Genomic DNA, 19,135 nt, shown 5'->3' on the forward strand with positions numbered 1-19,135 from the left:
TTTTTTTTTTTTTGTTTGCTCTAACATTTATTTATCATTTATTTATCATTTATTTATCATCATATAAAAATATTCTACAATCTGTATCTACGGTTAAAATTTATGCTATAAAAAAGAAAAAGCAAAAATATATGAAACCAAAATAAAAGTAAGTAAGTAAGTCTCCACTTTCTCTCTCTCTCTCTCACACACTCTCTCTCATTTCTCCTCTAATGGCTGACTTCAAAATAATTTGTAATAATCATTAAAAAAGGTTTCTTTTACATAATTTCAAGTTACCAAGACCTCTTACTGCGAATGGACAAAGCTCTAATTGTGAAAAGATTTTCTAAAAGTGACTACAAATTTTTTAAATAAAAAAGAAAAAAAGTATATTTAAGAAAAGCTTTAGTTCATTTGTTCTGGACAATATTTTGAGATCACATGTCTAGATTTAATCGACAGACAATAGACGGATAAAGCTCGATCGACATCAGTTCCATCATTCAAGCACTACGTAAGACACACTTAATAAATCTGTGAACTTGAACAACGTAAGAATCGCGTTGATTACAGTATTTGAAAAACATTATCAAGGATTTCGATTAAAATGACACTAATAGAACATCGTCGTCAACTGTTTTTTTCTGGAATATTCTGAACTATTCTCAAAGCAAGTATATATGTTTCTATGTTTCCCGTTATAATTTAAATTTTGGCGATATATAAACATTCATTAAAACGTAGATTAGAATAAGAAATACTTTTTTTTAACGGAGGCGGTAACTGATTCAAGAATTTGCAAGGACCTCGACGTAGGTGGAAAATCTAATATTACTATGAACTTTTTCACTTTTTTTTTTATTTGACAATAATTTAATCATCATAGCAAGCATGTGAGGTTTAGCATAGGATTGTACAGAATGAAAAAAAAAAGAAATATCCATCGTCGATTTTGTATATATATGTATATATATATATATATAGATATATATTCTTATATATATGTAAGTATTCTTAAATAACGTGATTGTCGTATTCGCGATAGTAGTTCCCGCCTATCTGTTAATATCTGTTAGTACGAAGGTATCATTCGTCTATCGGGACTTTCGTCTCAACATTGTCTTTACGACGCTATCGTTCGAGAATAAAATCAATTGGTCCATGGGTACACATAACAAACTGAAAATGATCATTTTTTCTTAATAATACATAAAATAATTCGAAATTTCAAATAAATATTTTTCATCATTCGCATACAACAACAACTGTAGAAATTCTATATTTGGGAACCCTCGTCCAATAAAAGCTAGAATCTCTGCTGACAAATTGAATTTTCTTTCTCGCTTTTTGCTATCAAACGTCTTTACTGAAGCTGATCGCAATTTCTTTCCAATTCTATTAAATCATTTTTTTTTTCTTTTTCTATAAGAATAATTTACTTGATATTTGCTTTTTCTTTTCCAAATGCAGTTTGGATTAAAATTCATCATTTTTTAAGAGTAAAGAACAGCATTGTTAATATGAACATTTACCTGGACAAGGACAGTAGTACGCTTGCTTGGCTACTGCTGTTAATGCAGAAAAGAGAACAAAAAGGACATTAAGACAGCGAGATTCTTGTTGATTGTTGAGCTTCAAGCACGACACATAGATAGATAGTATTTTTAGGTAAAACGAAATAGGGAACGTATCTCTTAAAGCCAACATGCAATGCAATTGCGGTTTTCTTGAATATATCACAACAACAAATCTTATTATGAGACACATGTAAAGTTGGAGACTAAACAAAAGTTCTAATAAAAAGAAAAAGAGAAAACAAGAAGAGATTAAAAGGTAATAATTTAAAGAAAACATTGAACTATTTTTTTTTTTTTTTTACATAAATAAAACAAAATAAATATTTGTTAATTTGTTTGCAGTTATTATTTTCAAGTTTTTCTTTTATATTTGTTTCTTTTCCTATTTTCTTTTTATTTTTGTTTTTTTTTTAATTTTTTTTTTTTACTTTAAATTTTTTAAAATTTATTTTTTTTTTTTTTTTTTTTTTTTTTTGTTATCTGGGATTCTTTATAGATCTTATGTTAGATTTTCTATAAATTGTAGTGAATATTTTACAATGTATAAATTATTTATTACTTAAGGACTAAGTTTTGTAATAAAGGGAGATAAAGGGGATATGGATAAAGGAAAAGACCCTTTGCAGAGTCTTTCAGTCATTGAAAATAAAAATATGAGTAAAAATGTTCAAATTTACCAAAATATTAAGCAGTGATTGCAAAAAAAAATATATATATATATATATATATATAAACACACTTTAATGATAAAAAAAAATCATTTTACAATCGTGTATAGTCACAATTAAAACTTAATATAAAAATAGGTCATAAAAAATATATAATATTGTACTCTTTATACAATAATGAAAAAAAAAAAAAATTCCTAGATTGCAACTGGGAATACAAAATGAAATAAGGGGCGCCATGGTCTTGATTAAATGAGAATCATTATTTTATATATAAAAAAAAGAAAGAAAAAAGAAAAACACACACACACACACACACACAAAATTTTAATCTACGTCACTATTGGCTGTTGTCCGATTTTTTTTTTTTTTTTTTTTTTTTTGCAATTTTCCTAAGCGAAAAAATTGTTCTATAATAAACATGATAAACATTAGACAATCAATTTGGAAATTTTACACTAAATATTATAATTTTTCAAGATTTTTTCACTGTTAAAAATGAAAATGAAAAAAAAAAAAGTAGAAAAACATCACATAATATCAAGGGAACGTAAACGTGGCTGCGTAATGCGCATACGCATGTATGTGAGTACGTTAACCCTGTTAAAAAGTTTCACATATATGTTATATACTATTTATATGTGCGTGTGTACAGGCGGGAAGAAAGGAGAAAATGTAGGATGAAGAGACGGCGGACAGTGGGATATTTGTTTTTCGTTTTTTGTTTTTTGTTTTTTGTTTTTTGTTTTTTCTTTTCTTTAAAACTTAAATAAATATTCATGATCATAACATCTTTTTATAATGGATTGTTCTTGTGGTCCTTGTGTGACTTGCGGCAATGATGACGACGATAGTGATTTTGGTGACAATGAGAAGAAGGTCGCTATTGTTGCTGTTGTTGTTATTGCTATAATTAATTGCATGGACAACGGCAGCGTTATGTTGCTTTAATAGCTCCCACATATTTGATTTGCAATGATTTTTATGCTGTAGAATATTATTGGATATATGTGGGCGGTGGTGGTTTGTTGTTGACGTTGTCTCATCGCTTACAATTTATTGCTACCGTCTGTTGATAAGACCATTTGGTGGAGCGTTTTGACTTGCCGTATACATCAATTCTAATTCCACTAATAATGGAAAATGATCGGAGGGTATATGCGGATGCGGGCAACCGACAACTTTATTATCGCGTAACCAATCATTCGATATTGGCCCTAAAAGGCCCAACGGTACCATGCCCGTTTTTGTATAGAAAATATAATCGATAATTCCCTTAAAATCAAATGTATAATTCGTGTGTGGCATAATGTCCTCGCTGTAGGCCGAGGCCAACTTAAAGGAATGCGTAAACTCATTCGAGTCATTAGAGAGTAAACGTTGCAGGCACGATTTGTAACCCATATCCTTAAAATCACCATGATCCATAGAGACGCGTCCCTTACTCAAAAACTCAATTACACCAGAATCGGGCAATGAATTGAAATCACCGCACAGTAACAATTGAACACTGTTCGTATCACTTTTATGACCCGGACGAAAACTGTGACTGGCTTCATCAATAATTGATTTTAGTTCATTGCTCAACATCATGGTTTGCACGAGTTTAACATCGCAAAATTCCGGATCCCAATGTATATGAGCGGTACACACTAGCAATGGTTGAGTGATTTGAGTTACTTCGGTCATTGACTCCCAGGCAGAATCTTTTATTTTTAATAAGGCCGCCAAACCAATATTATCCTTGGGCATTACACGATTTAACATATTATCTGAACCTTCGGCATTCGCCATAGCCAACTGATTGAATTCGATCAAATGCTCTTTAATCAGAGCAAATCTACAAATAAATTTTACAAATTATAAATATTTTTATATATGTTTTTAAGTATTTATATATACAAATATGTGCTACATATATATATCGTATATGAAATATATATGTATAGTATTTCTTATAGCATACTTTGCGGCACGAAAAAATATAGCGCAGCCATCCACAAATTTGCGTTCCACCTCTGACATGGTCTTTGCTCGTGACTTCGGCGAGAATATACCCTCAAAACCTTCGTTCTTTAATTCGGGTAAAAAGAAATTATAAAATTGTTCCGTTTCAATTTCTTGCAAGCTAATAATATCAGCCGAATAATGACGTATTTCATCTAAAATAGCCTTTTTCCTGTATTCCCAACTTAAAGCCCATGAAGGGCAATAGCCGTACATTTGTCGTGTAGCATATTTATCACACAAAACATTATAACACATTACGGTAAAGATACCTGCAAAGAATTTACATTAGATTAGATAGATATTATATATTAACTAACTAACTATATGAGAGGATTAAAATGCATGAAAAAAAAAAATTTAAAAAGAAATATTTGCGTAGAATCGAAACTAATCGAATAATGTTTAGATTTACTAGGTATGTGAATATGAAACCGGAAATTGACCATAGAGATGGCCGTAACCTAACCTAACACCAACAAATATCAAATAACAAAAGCGTTATTTCTAACCGCGAAAAAATCGAGTTTTGTGTCAAGTAAAGAGAGCATTTGCTGACAGCATTTTTCTGCGCTCGAACGGTATGGAAAAGTTTTTCTTGGCTTCGTATCCTAACAGGGAATGAAAAGTGGATGGACTTTCAGAACTACATTGCTAAATTCAGATGTGTCATCCACATCGGCTTGCGACGCTTGGTGGCTTCGGCACGAAAAGCCTATTCTCTATTTGATGGGACCCGAAGGGTGTGGTTTGCTATTAATTGTCTAATGAAGTGATGAAAACTAACCGCTACGAACGGCAATTAATCGATTTGAACCGTTCCTTGGTCAAAAAAACAAGCGAAATATAAAGAATGACAGCCGCAAGGTCACTTCTTAGATGGCGTCCGTCCGTCCAAGCGTACAGCAGAACTGGGTCGCACTACGTTGCAAATACTCAGTGAAAAGTGCTAACCCATGCAGCTTACGATGTTTTCAATCAACGCTTGCTTGCATCGATGGTACACACACTTGGTGAACAGCGCTTGTTACAAAAATCTATCAAAATGTTTCGCTAATTGTTTTGCCTCAAAACAGCAACAGTTGTTTTGGTCTGGCATCCACAAATTGTTAGGCAGGCAGGAAAAATGTGTCGCTGGCGATGGACAATACTTTGAATCAAATTTTTTTCAAACAACAAAAGTTTTTTTCTAACCAAAAATTCCGGTTTCATATTAATACACCTGATATTTACCCAGGAAAATGTAGTAAAGGGTTTGATAATCGTAGCTTCTTAAATTCTTACAGATTTATTACAACGACATGGTCGTAATACGAATGTTCAATGATAAGCGGTTTAGGATGGTTGAGGCTCGGTCTTATCTGGCTATAATGTTTTAATTTTTTTTTTTTTTAATTGTTATCAATAGCATACAATCCAAAGCGGATAAGGATTTGAAATTTAGCTCGAATATCTATTAAAGCCTCTCCTATCATAAAATAACATTGGCACGAAATTGCTCCTCTACCTAAAAGCGATAAGCAACATTCAAGATAACCCCCGAGACTCTAGTTTTGTTTTCATATTTCTTTAAAGTTGATATTGAAAGTCTTTTTTGAAGATGGAAGCTTTTCATGTTCTTTCAAGTATAGAATTTATTAATTAACCTACAAAAAAAAAAAAAGAATTGTCGGACTATTGGCTTCCGTTGAGAGAGGATATTGAAAATTTATATACGAATATAATTCATTTTAAGTTTTTAATCTTAAATTAAATATAATACTTACATGATGGCCTGGCTTTACTGGGTTTCGCTAAAGGTATCCACGGCCTTTGCGGTGGCGGCGTTGCAGAAACTAAAATGAAATAAAGAATAGAATTTCTGTCTTATTAATAAAAATTACAAAATTACAAAAATTTACTTATGCGCGCTAAAGCAATAAGAAAAATTCCCCCTTTATAAGAAAAAACAAAATAAATAAAAAAAAAACGGAGCAACATATTTATGCTTTAATTAACAAAGTAACATTTTGTTATATATTTACAGTTTAATGTGTGTGCATGCATTTGTTGTTGCTGTTGTCATTTATGAAAGAGCCAATGGTGAAAGTAACCCACAAATTACTTCCGTCTCTTTACAAAAAAAAAAAAAAAAAAAAAAAAAAAAAGAGCAGCAACACAACAAACCGAGGCCATTTAACAGATTTAAAACGATGACGCACACAAAAAGGTGAACGAGAGCACAATATTTGACTTTAGAAAGAAAAATATGAGTGAGCCTACATACGAATGCGTTTTTTGTCTTTTATTACTTTTTTTTCAAAAATTATTCTTTAAATCAATAATAGAGTAAATCTCATATGAAAACAAATCAGCTTATGGTTGAGGTTGTGCAAGTTAATGCATATCTTAAATAATTACTTTACCAATATTTACAAATACGAATCAATGTTAATTTGCGCTTGTCATATCATTCATAATCATGATCAGCTTAGAATTAAGCTTAATTATAGTTTTAATCATTAACTTTATACCACCATAAATGCAAGAAACATTTATATATGAAACTATGAATTCTTCTTAAGTGTAAACGAACCAAGAAGAAAATGAAGAAGAAGAAGAAGTAGTAAATAAATACAAACAACAATAAGCAATATTTTTGCTTATTAATGATTATCTGTTGCTGTTGATATGATGACAGAAAACTGGTTGATTAGTAGTGAAATGTTTGCTTTTGCTTTGGCTGAATGCTGTTTTTATTGTTCGCATTCTTAATAAATTGCATGTAAGGAAAGGTCAGTACTGCCATATGGGAGTAAGAAAATGGTCTATGTTTTCCTTTCATCATTTTATCATCAACGAAAATTTACTCCATTTCTAAAAAGGTATTTGGCTTATACATGTTCTCTTACAAGAACAAGAAGAAGAAGAAGAAAAAAAAAAAAAACCATCGAATTGAATATGAACAAAAAGATGAGGATTGCCTTGACTTTAATCCTAATAGTCTGTCTTCTAAGCCTATTTGAAGTTTGAATTTAAATTTTTTGATGACTTCTTACTAAGCATTTATTATATCTTCAGGTTTCAATACAGGCTCGCAGATGAATTTATTTATTTATTTTTTTTTTTTGTTTATGATAATTAAATTCAATTACTGCCTTGACGCTGTCACGATTGCTTGACCTTTGTCGAAATATCATTCATTGTTGCTTATATAATTGATCGATCACTTTACAGAAAAGAGCTTAAAAAGTGAGCAAAATTTCGACTTTTGCTTGAATGTCTCAAAATTCCCGCAAGACAATGCGCAACAATGATTTCATTTCGTTAACTATGAATACATTACATAAAAGATTTAGAAGGTCCCGATCAAATATTGCTCCCAAAATTCTCTGCTCATCTCTTAACACAAAACATCAAAGCAATTTGTGAGAGTTCACGGACAACAATTTGCACACCATGGTCAAAACAATGTACAAATTTATGTTAGATGACTAACTATATATATGTAAATGTCACCTTCAGCTTTTCCTTCCCTAAATACATACATACTACTACTACATAGTAGATAGAATAATCTATTATATATCGTTTTCCCCTCTCAAAAGTAATGCTCCCCGTCATAACTATATTAGTGTAAATAAAATTGGAAACAACAGCAATTCCCCCTGAGCTAATATAATATTTACGGTTTACGAAAACAATGTCATTCATTACAAACTTACAATATGCATTTCAAATCTTCACGTTAGAGTTTGAAATTCAACTTTCTAAACCAAATCGGATGCTGCGTAGCGTAGCCTCTATTCACATTTCAGCTCATAGCTGTCTATAAGAAAGCAAACAACTGATGTAATAAATCTTCGATAAATGCGCGCAAACAAAAAACGAAAAACAGCAATAAAAAATTAAAAAACGTGAAGGTTGTCTTGCTAACGAATATGTGAACACAAATTGCGAAGTAAAATGATTGCATGAAAGTGGAAAAAATCATTTATATCAAATTAAGAGGAGCATGCATCAACTCTCAAAGCAAATATTTTTTCATTTTTATTACTAATTTAATCAAGGATATAGAAAAATATTGCGTACATGTTTAGACGGCGATATGAAATTCTTTGTAGTAAGTAAAAAGGAGGATAAAATTCTAAAACCAATCATATCAACAGTGCACTCGTACGAAATAATTTGTGATATTTATGATTGCGTTTTAGTTAACGCATTATCTAAGGGGCCATGAGCAAGGGGCAAAATGTATTGTCCAAGCACTCTATATAAATGGGGCACAAGTAACGAAATTGCATTCAGCTATGCCCGAAAATCTTCTTACTTCATTTACTACTACTACTACTACTACTACTGCTTTTAACTTAACTCATGTAGTGGGAATGTAAAGTAAATGTGTAAACTTCAATGACATCACATTTCCAAATTGATTAAAAATCACTCGTCAACATTGTATTTTACCCTCTGTGTGTTCTTTCTGTGGTGTAAACGATGCAACATTTCTTCACCTATTGGTTTCTTGTCTATGCTTTCATCATTTAAGAACTCGACTTTCCCGCATCATTTTAAACTTTCAGAATATCTTCTTCCCTCCGCGTTGCACCTTTTTTTTTTTTAGCTTACAATTTTTAATTGCAAGTTAATCATTAAAATAAATGAATAAATCATATGCAAATGTTGGATGGGGGAGGCTGGAGAATCACCACCTATAGGGTATGATTTAAAATTTTTATCGATCTGGCGCCAAAAATCAAATTTTTTTTTTTTTTTTTTTTGCTTTTGAAAGAGTAAGGCGTGCGTACTATAGGCGTGTTCTTTGATCAGTTTCCCATATTAACTTGTATGCAAGGACTTGTAATGTGTTGGCCACATTTAAATTGGCGAATTTTTGCCACACACACTCCAAACAGTCGGACGGATGGACATGTCAAGAATTATTCCCTATTTAACGTATTTATATATGTATTTAATAGGGCCTCTGAAGCTTCTTTCTGGGTACAGCAAACGTTTGAACAGAATGAATACACTTCCAAACCCTTAGTAGAGGCAGTTGCTAAATTTGAATTTTTTGCACACCTACACAAACACACAGACACATGTTTATAATTTCATAAATTATATTTTCATTACATTTCATCTTTTATGTCATCAGCGACATTGCAATGTAGAATGGCTGCATGAAGCAAGTGCATCTTCGCTCTGCTTTCAATAAGTGTACCAAGACAGATAGATAGATAGGTAGATAGATTTATTATTGTAACCACTGACCCTACTTGAAAGCTGGCGAAGGTCAAATTTCGTATATTTTATGATTACACAAGGTCAAGAATTAGATCAACATTAGGTGAACTAATGGCATCCTCTTGCCTCATTAAAGCGTAAATTGCTTTTCATTGAATTTTGCGATGATAACCAGCACACACAGGAGGAGAGCTTTGGGAGAAATTGAGCAATCAACGGATGTCCAATTGTATCCGAAATGTGCAGTAGAAAATAGAAATCTTCTGAAAACCTTTGCTCAGAGGGGGGGGCTTTTTTTCTTTTCTTTGACGAAAATATATTTAAAAGATTATGTTATTGATTTTTTTGGCTTCTCTTTCACTTTACTAGAGCATAAAGATTTGTGAAATGTGATCTCGTCTATTAAAAAGGTAAATCTGCAAAAATTTTATTTTATATATTTAATATTATTTTAATTTTCTATTGTTATTTATGAACTATGGTTTGTTAACGAAGGAAAATAAGTTTTTATATTTTTTTTAATAAAGCACTTTTTATATTTCAATTATAAGCACAATTTATCAACTCATCAGAGATTCACCCTCTAATCCAATCACTTTTCATTTTATTTAATGTTGATGAACGACGAACACAACTAAGTTTTGCTTTCTTTTGTTTTATCTTTTTTTAGTGATTTTTATGTGATTTTATTTCACATTATAGTGCGAGCGACGGGAAACTTTCACTTTTTACAAAATGTCTAAAAATGTATTTTTTCTTCACTAATGATTTTTGTTTTTTTTTTTTTTTGTTTCTTGCTTTTTTTTGAAGTGACAGCAACTCTATTGTTTTTATGTTAAAACAAAACAAAACAAAACAAAAAAAAAAAAAATAGAGATAATAATAAACTGTTTTATTATTCATGTAATTTATTTATTTTATCTTAAAAAGAAAAGATTACAACAAAAAGGCACAGTATTCGTCTACATCTTTAAACATTTCGCCTTAACGTGACATTTTATTTCTCAGACTATCTGAAACACCTAGAGACCTGTCCAGCGAGGATAGATTGCAAGGGTTATAGGGGAGAAGAACTTTTTTGCACGTTTTTATTAAGTTTCGCAAACTAATATTTCCACCACTACTACAGCGAAACAGTATAACAGTCAATAGCTAAAAGTGCTATCAGGTATCAGGATCTGTCTGGGGAATGTAAAAGGAGTTTTCACTGAATGCTGCAAAGCTGAAACGATGATATCATTACCTAAATGTCCCATCTGGTGTAGTCCGCAAAACCTGATCTGTCTACCTGAAGAGTTTTGAAAGAGTTTTCACATTCTGTGAACCCCTCCGCCAATTGCGTAAAGAAAATGCTTTCCTATCCTTAAACATGTAATAAAGACGCGATTTTTTTTTATCCTCTTCAGGAAACTAATGTCATAAAATATATATATGATCTTTAAATTTTTTTATTGGTTTTTCCTAGGGATTCTCATACAAAAGCAATTTTCAATCGAAACCTAAAGTTGACATAAAATGTTGATAGGTGTCGCTTAAAGAATGACAGCAAATATCCAATTGATTTTGCATTAGCAATGCTTTCAATACGCTTAGAAGCTTAAGGGCGACTACAATGTGAAAAAGGAGAAGACATAACCTGGTCCCGTCAGTAGGGAATGCAAGGGTACAAGGCGATATGAAATTTGTGCAAACCTATGCAACACACAGAAGGACTCGAAACATAAACATCTTTTATTATACCAAACGACAGTAATTCTGAATCGATCCAAGCTTGTCTGTCCGTCTGTCCACCTTGCTTCTTTTGTGTTCAATCTATAGCCCGCATCTTTTAAGATATTTTGATGAAATTGGTAACACTGGCGTGTTTTGGTCCACGAACGAACGCTATTGCAACTGATTCAGAGTTAATAACTTTTTCGACCACCTCCTATATAACACCTTTGTTTTGAAAGGTCTTTGTACGAATAACTATGCTAGGAGAAGTAACGTAGAGTATTTAATGGTGAGCAGTGGTCCACCATCGCGTTTTTACTTATTTCTTCTTTGATTTACTCTCAGACTCTGTTTAAAAATATGTAGATCCAATGTCGTATCTGTAAAAAAAAAAAAAGTTCTTATCTCCAATTCGCTTTTAATTGGATTACTGACGTGTTCCAAACGAAAAAAAAAAAAAAACAACAAAAAAAATAAAAGAAAACAATGATCAATAAGTGAGTGAATGATTCATTTTATAGCTTTTTTTACTAGCTTTATAAAACCTGTGCCAAATAGCACAGAAACCTTTTTTAAATGTACGACGACTGCTTAACAAAGACAGTTATTTGTTTCAATGTATGCAACAGTGCAGAAGGAATTACGATATGTGAGCAGAGAGAACCTTAAAATTGTGAAACTTTCTTCCTTATTTTATATTTATAATAAGTCAGAGATAAATAAATATATATTAAATTTAAGTCAGCTCTTCATTATGATAAAATCTTTCAATAACAAAAGCTTTCTATTCAAATCGATTCAAAAAAAAAAAAATCTATTTGGGTGAAAGTCATGAAAATTGTATCAAATTTTTTTCCTTTTTTTTTTTTCAAGTTAAAGAAGATAGTTGCAATTTAAGATTTTTGCTTGACATATATTGATGATCTGCAAAATCAATAAAAATTAAAAATAAAAGTTGTGAGAAGAAAAAAATCACCTTTCAACTTAAGTGAGATGACATTTGAAAAAATCAAAAAAATCTTATCAAAGTTTCCTTAAATTTTATTGGCAAATTTTATTTATTGCATCAACCGCAAATCTCGATGGAAACGAACAAAAGAATTAATGCATTTAAAAGCGTAAGGTTTGGCTAAAACGATAAATGAGGCGAGAATTCGTTTCGATTTCTTGTTGTTCAAGTAAGTAAATCGATGTGCACTGCGCGCGTATCTATCTATAAATAACATTTAAATTGAGTAAGAAATGCAAGATTATTGTTGTTGTTGTTGTTGTTATCGACAACGAACAAGGCAGGGAGGGAGGGAGAGGATTAGCGTATAGAAACTTAAAAGACAAAACAAACATCGATGCGATTATATTAGCTTTGTTATGTATTTTCTTTTTTGTTATTTTTGTATTTATTTTTAATTACATCAAGTTTCAAGGGCAATGCCCCCCCCCCTCTTAAGATCACATTAATATTTCCTCCCAAAATTAATGTAAATAAAATTAATTTTAGAACATTTTAAAAGCTACTCTTGAAATCCTACGAACTCTACAACTGATAGCTGGCTGATGATGGCAGTCAACGAAGTGGAGGCGGATTAGTGAAACAAACTCATTCAAGTTCACCTCTTACGAAGATATCTACTTGTTCTTTTCTACTCTCGTTAATTAATGCTTCGAAATTGGTCGAAGGTCATATTTTACATTCTGCCCTTCCTGTGGCATCCTAAATTTCCGATAATCAGAAAAGTGCATTTTTTGTTCGTCTTACATGTTATGCTGCTGAGAGTAAAAATTGCATAAATTGAAAAGTTAAAAAAAAAAAAATTTTTTTTTTTTTTTTGTATACAGGAGATAAAATTAAAACAAAAATTTTTAATTTAGTGCTGACAGACTTCGCTGTAACAGACTTGTAGATGTCTGTTGCATGTCTATGTAACTTTCGTCAAGTCCAACGTAATTCGTAACATAATTCATAACACAAAAGTAACTCGTTTCAAATGGAAGCTATTCATAAACCTTGAGCGTAGAATATGTTATGCCTAGACGCTCTCCCCCCTTTCCCGTCAAAGATCAATTCAGTTGTTCCTCAAGTTCTATATATGTGAAAAACAAAATTCTAATTATCTACGTAATAAGCAGGGAATGGAATCATTGCTACATCTCCTAAAGTAAGCATAAGCATAATATTTAATCTCGCTAGACTTAATCACGATAAGCTATTCATGCAATTTATTATAACAATATACTGCGGTAGCAGTTCAATATTTATTACGAAGACATGTATCATTAAGAAAAAAAAAAAAAAAAAGAAACAAAACAAAAAAAACAAAAGAAAAAAAAAAAATTATGAAAAATGCAGTTTAACAGGTTTCGGTGCATGTACAACACCATTTATAACATCATGGATTACAATAATTTTTTTGTTTATGTTTTCTTCTCTTTTAATAATATATCACAACATACAAAAAAAAAAAAAAAAAATAAAGATTGAAAGAACAAAGTTTGGTTTCTTTAATTACACTTGTTTTTGTTTGCCATGGGCACTGAAGTTGTTGATGTTTTCGATTTTAAACTATATATATGTATACATGCTACTGTCAAAATACTACAAAACTTTTGTATATCAGCCCTGGCGAAATGCTTACACGCATATATGTTAATACTGTTTGGCCACAGTTATAACATTAAAAATAAAATTAAATAAAAATAAATAAATAAATAAATAAAACGAACTTAGCACCCGAGACCCAGTTGGCTGGCATTAGCAAGTGTAAAGTATTTTTTACTAGCAATAAAAAAAATTAAAAAAAAAAAAATAGTGAACCAGTTATCTAATGACAGGACAAGATTGAGAAAATTATAACCGGTTTCAAACGAATCGTGGATACCCACGAATTCGACGAATCTGATTTTCATAGATACGCACCCTTCCTGCCTAAATTAAGGAATAAATTTGTCTTTGCTTAGAAAAATGAAAGCTGTGTGAGAAAAATGCCAAGCAAAAAAAAAAAAAGGTGTGGTCGCTTTAATATGTATTCTTTGTTTCTATTACTTCAAGCGGACCTAAGTAATGACTCAAGTCAAGCTTCAATCAGGTTTTAAGAAGAATTGTTACATATCACTGCAATTTTGGACATGTTTCCAAATCTGTCAAGACCATTCTGACCTGGAGTTAGTGTTGCAACTTTTGCATAAAATGGAGAAAAATGTTTAATTTTCTCACTAATCACTCAGGTTATATCCCCTGCTCTGTATTTGTAACACTGTCACCATGGGAGAGCAGTAAGGAAAGGCAAAGATATAGAAGAGTGGAGGCAGCCTAGTGGAGATGTGATCAATCAGTGAATGTCTGACTGTACTGCTCACTAAACATGGTCTACCGTACTGAGATTTCACGCCTGTAATCTTGATTCCTATCTTCACGGCTGCACTACATATTTCATTCAATTGTTTACTGAGGCCTCTTTTTGAATCAATTCCGTCCATTTTTAAATTTCATCAGCGAAAGCAATTCAAAGTTCAACTTTCTAAAAGACCATTCATATATAAATGAGTGAGTAGGCCCAACCTCTCTACTAAACGAATTTGATGCTCCTCCGGAATATATGATATTTTGTAGTAATTTCGAGCCATATTTCTAGCAGAATCAAATGAATTGTGTATTCACGTACACAATAAATAGACCACGCCTATTTTTGATAATTAAAGAAAAAGATATGATCAAACGATCTCAAGCCCTTTCTCAAGTTGAAAAGTAATTCTTAACATTACGCTAACGGTATGACAAATTAAGTGTATTTTTGATTTCGTAGTGGTCGGCAAGTGGGCAGCACCTGCTTGAAATTGGAAAACATACATTTTAATAAACTATTTCTGTCTTTTCATTTCTTTTCTTTTGCAAAACGTTACTGTGCACTCATGATTTGCTTAATATTATGTGGCTCTGGCTATTTGTCAAGTGGGCCTCAGCGAGCCAATGTAAAAAAGTATAAGCAAAAAAAAAAAAAAAAAAAAAAAAAAAATATTTCAAATTGCGTTTGATAAAGTTGGTCACATCGGATTTTTTTTTTTTTTTTTTTTGTTCATTGGTTATGCTTCGTTTATATGATGACTGGATGACTGGTATACAAATTTCACTTTCTTTTCGTTACGCTTGCCTAACCTGAAAAATAAAACCTAACAAAAAAAAAAAAAAAAATTAAATGAGTGTAAGCAATGGCGATGAAAATGATATGCCATAGTTTTTGCTTTAATTTTTTTTTTTTTTTTTTTTTTTTTTTGTAATAAAAAAAAATGATTCCAAAATTATTATTATTAAAATTCTCTCTTGTACTGATCTATTAGGCATTTTAGTAGTCAAAATGCTTGATTATTGCCACTAATGGTAGAAATCAAAATAGACGACTTAACACTATTTAAAAACTCTTTATACTTTCAAAACGCTTCGTTGCTCTGGCTAATTTACATAAACAAAAAAAAAAAAAAAGAAAAAAAATCCAAATACTGAACAGAGGAACGAGTAAATCCAACATAAATAACTTACATACACAGAAACAAACTATGAATGGATGGAGGGATGGATGGATGGATGGATGGATGGATGGATGGATGAATGGTTGCATAGCATAGATAGACGACTTGATTTATGTTAGCAATATATCTAAATATTTGTAACATTATTTCGCTAACTTATAACCCATTATGTTATTTTCCGTTCATGGAAAAAATCTTTCTATGATAAATTTCAAAAAAAAAAAAAAAAAAAAAGAGAGAAAGAAAAGTCACCTACTTTTTATAAAACTTTTTAAAATTTAAATGAATGCAGTTAACCTTTTAATTATATTTCATTTGAATATGTTTACTAGAAGTGTTTAGCAAGTTGGCAGAAAAATAATTTCGGTTTTTTTTCTTGGCATGAAATATATAACAATTTTTGTTGTTGTCTAGCCTCGCATATAACTTAAGCAAAAAACTGACTAACTGTAGAGTAATTTTACATAATCCTGATCTTTAAGAAGGATGTGACATTTCTTCTCCACTCATGTGTTATTAACCTTCTCTTTTACTTTAGTTACATTGTCATAAGGGAACAAAATCTTCCTGTGGCTTGCTCCGATTCTGGTCTTTTTTTTGCCTGATTATTTCTTACACTTTCCCCTATAGTTGAGAGCGATCTTGTAAATAGCTCGCATTATTTCCGTAAGAAAGCCTCTTGAAATGTATCAAAGCTTTGTACTTCCAACGAATTGCGAGCGTGAGCTTCTTTTTAATGCAACAAAACATTCTATCAGGATTCTTTCCAATCCGAAGACACATTTTTTTTTTTTTTTTAAATGACTAATCACTTAGCGGATGTCCCTCGTACGTATCAGAAAGGGTGTAGGCCGCAGTCTCTGAGGTATGTACCCTGTCGGTAAGTGATATGCAGGAACCGCAAACGGCCATTAACAGGTTGACGCTCATTTTAAAATTTTATTTTATTGCTAGGATTGCTATGGACGTCTTTTGCACCTACAAGCACACGTAATGGGTGTCTATGCATTCCATTAATGCCAGCGAGTTAACTGTAGCTACAATTACATACAAATCGTTATTAAGACATGGTGTCTACCGCACTGAGAATCGAACCCAAGTATGCACACTTGATAATTGGTCTTTTTAAGTACTTGCCTAGGCTGCCGTTACGCTTATCTGACAACAAGAAAATGTGTCTGCCTTAAGCGAAATATTTTTGATAGAATATCATAATCACTGTTGCAAACATTCTGCAGCGCTTAGCTTTCATCTCTTCTCTTACGAAATATATCAGAAATATTTCGATTTAAATTAAAATTTGTCAAATTGAGTTCACACTATAACTTACTCGAATCCTCAAACGAACTAACAAAGGCTTAGCCTTAAGACTTAACATCAATCTACGTAAGTACTTTGAAAATAATTCTTTGCCTCCCTAACATTCAAGTCTAATAGTATTTCTATTGAGGTTATAGTGAAATCATCAACTCTTTACTTGTTTTACTTTTTTTTTTTTTTCTTACAACTCAACGAGTTTTCAAGCGGTTAAAATAACGATTTGTCATACAACAGGTGACAGTATTAATATGGAGGGCATTTCTTTCTTTTTTCAAAGCACGTTTATCTTCAAAACGTGCACATGCATAGAAATTCATGTAAATAATGTCGAGTTGGTGCCACGCAGCGTTGCGCTGCGCCACGCCACGCCACGCCGCGCCGCTCCGCTTTGATTATAACTTAATATTACGCATTTCTTTCTTTATATGCATGAAAGCACTTTTACTTTCATTTTACTTTTTATTAATTTCATAATTTAAACTTAATTGGAATTATGAGTGAATGCATGAATTTAGGCAATTTTTTCACTTCATTGAATTACTTTTGTATTGTTTTTTGCTTTTCTTTCTTTTCTTTCTCTACAACAATTTCTTCTCTCAATCTTTCTCTCTAACAATTTTATTAGTATGTGTTCTCGCCCTTAGAAAATGTTAACTATCAGCACTTGATTCCATGATGGATGAAAGATAATTTTCCTGGAAGGATATATCGTTAAAAGCCTCTCAATCGAGACCCAGCAGAATCATGGTACTAAGCTTGAGTTGAAAAATTGTAAATAAAATTTTGTGATTATGCGAAGTACACCAAAAGCTATTCAATGGGTTACTTATCATCTCCTTGGTCAATTTTCTTCTCCGTATCCTGTCGTCCTATCGTTACAGTTTAAAAAGGGGTTTTTTTAAATGGGCTCTGAGGTTTAAGAGAAACTCTACACTGCGCAGTACACTATAAAATAATTATTTTTCAACTTGAAAGACTATTCTTGAGTATTATATGGCACCTTATTCACCAATCCCTTTCTACGGTCTTTAAAGAGAGAGTATAAAACTAAATTCGTACAGTACTTCTTATTGATAAAAATTTTTCATACTTTTTTTTCTAATCAGGAATTCATATAAAAAAAAAAAAAACAAGACAATTCTTTTTGATCGATTCACTTGAAATTAATTTCTACTAAATGTTGATATAAAAGTTCATTAACATGTCTCCATCAATACAAAAAAACATACATTAAATCCAATTTCAAGGCTGCAAGCAAGATCTGGATTTACATATTTTGGACTTAATGAACGTTAAATAAAAATATAAGCCTTTAAAAAGAGGCATAAATTTTCCTTTCTTCAGACGAATAAATAAATTTTAATTAAAAAAAAAAAAAAAAAAAAAAAAAACAGATCAAAACAACTAATACATTAATCATGATGATGATTACAAGAGAACACAAGGCTTCTATCTAACTAACTAACTTGCGTTTCATATTTAAAGTAAGAGCATTGATTACATCAGTGAAACAATGTGACTTGCGATATCGTCAAGGTTAGTATTGAGGGCAAACTTATACTAAGAGTAGAAAATCAATTTTCGTATTTGGGGCTTCGGACTTTTTTGAAAATTCTTTCCAAAAAGCAAAAAAAAAAAAAAAGCAACAACAACAACGAAAATGTAGGTAAACTTATTAAAGATGGGAAAGAAATGCACTTAAACTGCTGATTCTATTAGTCCTGAAGAGGCGATCAGGACTAATATTTTTCTAAAAAAAAAATGACAAACCAGCAAAAGAAAGAAATAAATCTTTGTATTTAACTTTTGACATTTAGTGTTCATAAAATTCATTGTTCATAAATTTTGAACTAATAACATTTTAACCGCAATCGTTTAACCGTAGATTTATCAGTCATTAGACTAAAATAAGTGAATTGCATGAATTTCTATAATAGTGTAGCAATATTATCTGTAACCGCAATAACGGCACTTTATAATCTATTTGCAGGGCATTATTAATAACGTCGTAAAAATGCTAACAATTGTGTTTTTTATGAATAATTTTTATGCTATAAATATGTATATGTTACAAAGAGAGAGAGAGAGAGAGAGAGAGAGAGAGAGAGAGAGAGAGAGAGA

At 31.3% G+C, this 19,135-nt stretch overlaps 1 protein-coding gene across 4 annotated transcripts in view; it reads right to left on the minus strand.

Moving 5' to 3' along the window:
• Positions 1-2,451: 2,451 nt before the first annotated feature.
• The window catches only part of LOC119634311 (CCR4-NOT transcription complex subunit 6-like), a 45,727-nt gene continuing 29,043 nt past the window's right edge, over positions 2,452-19,135 (minus strand). For 3 of the 4 annotated variants that reach the window (XM_038028366.1, XM_038028367.1, XM_038028369.1), the window contains 3 exons: positions 6,001-6,069; positions 4,194-4,506; positions 2,452-4,067 (listed from right to left, as the gene is read on the minus strand). In XM_038028366.1, the coding sequence (XP_037884294.1) occupies positions 3,290-4,067; positions 4,194-4,506; positions 6,001-6,069 (1,160 nt within the window). In that variant the 3' untranslated portion in view covers positions 2,452-3,289. Of the gene's footprint in view, positions 4,068-4,193; positions 4,507-6,000; positions 6,070-7,938; positions 7,956-19,135 lie in introns of those variants that run through there. The other variant, XM_038028368.1, reaches the window with a different exon arrangement.

The sequence above is a fragment of the Glossina fuscipes genome, unplaced genomic scaffold, assembly GCF_014805625.2.
Source record: "Glossina fuscipes isolate IAEA_lab_2018 unplaced genomic scaffold, Yale_Gfus_2 3, whole genome shotgun sequence".
Taxonomy (NCBI): Eukaryota; Metazoa; Arthropoda; class Insecta; order Diptera; family Glossinidae; genus Glossina; species Glossina fuscipes.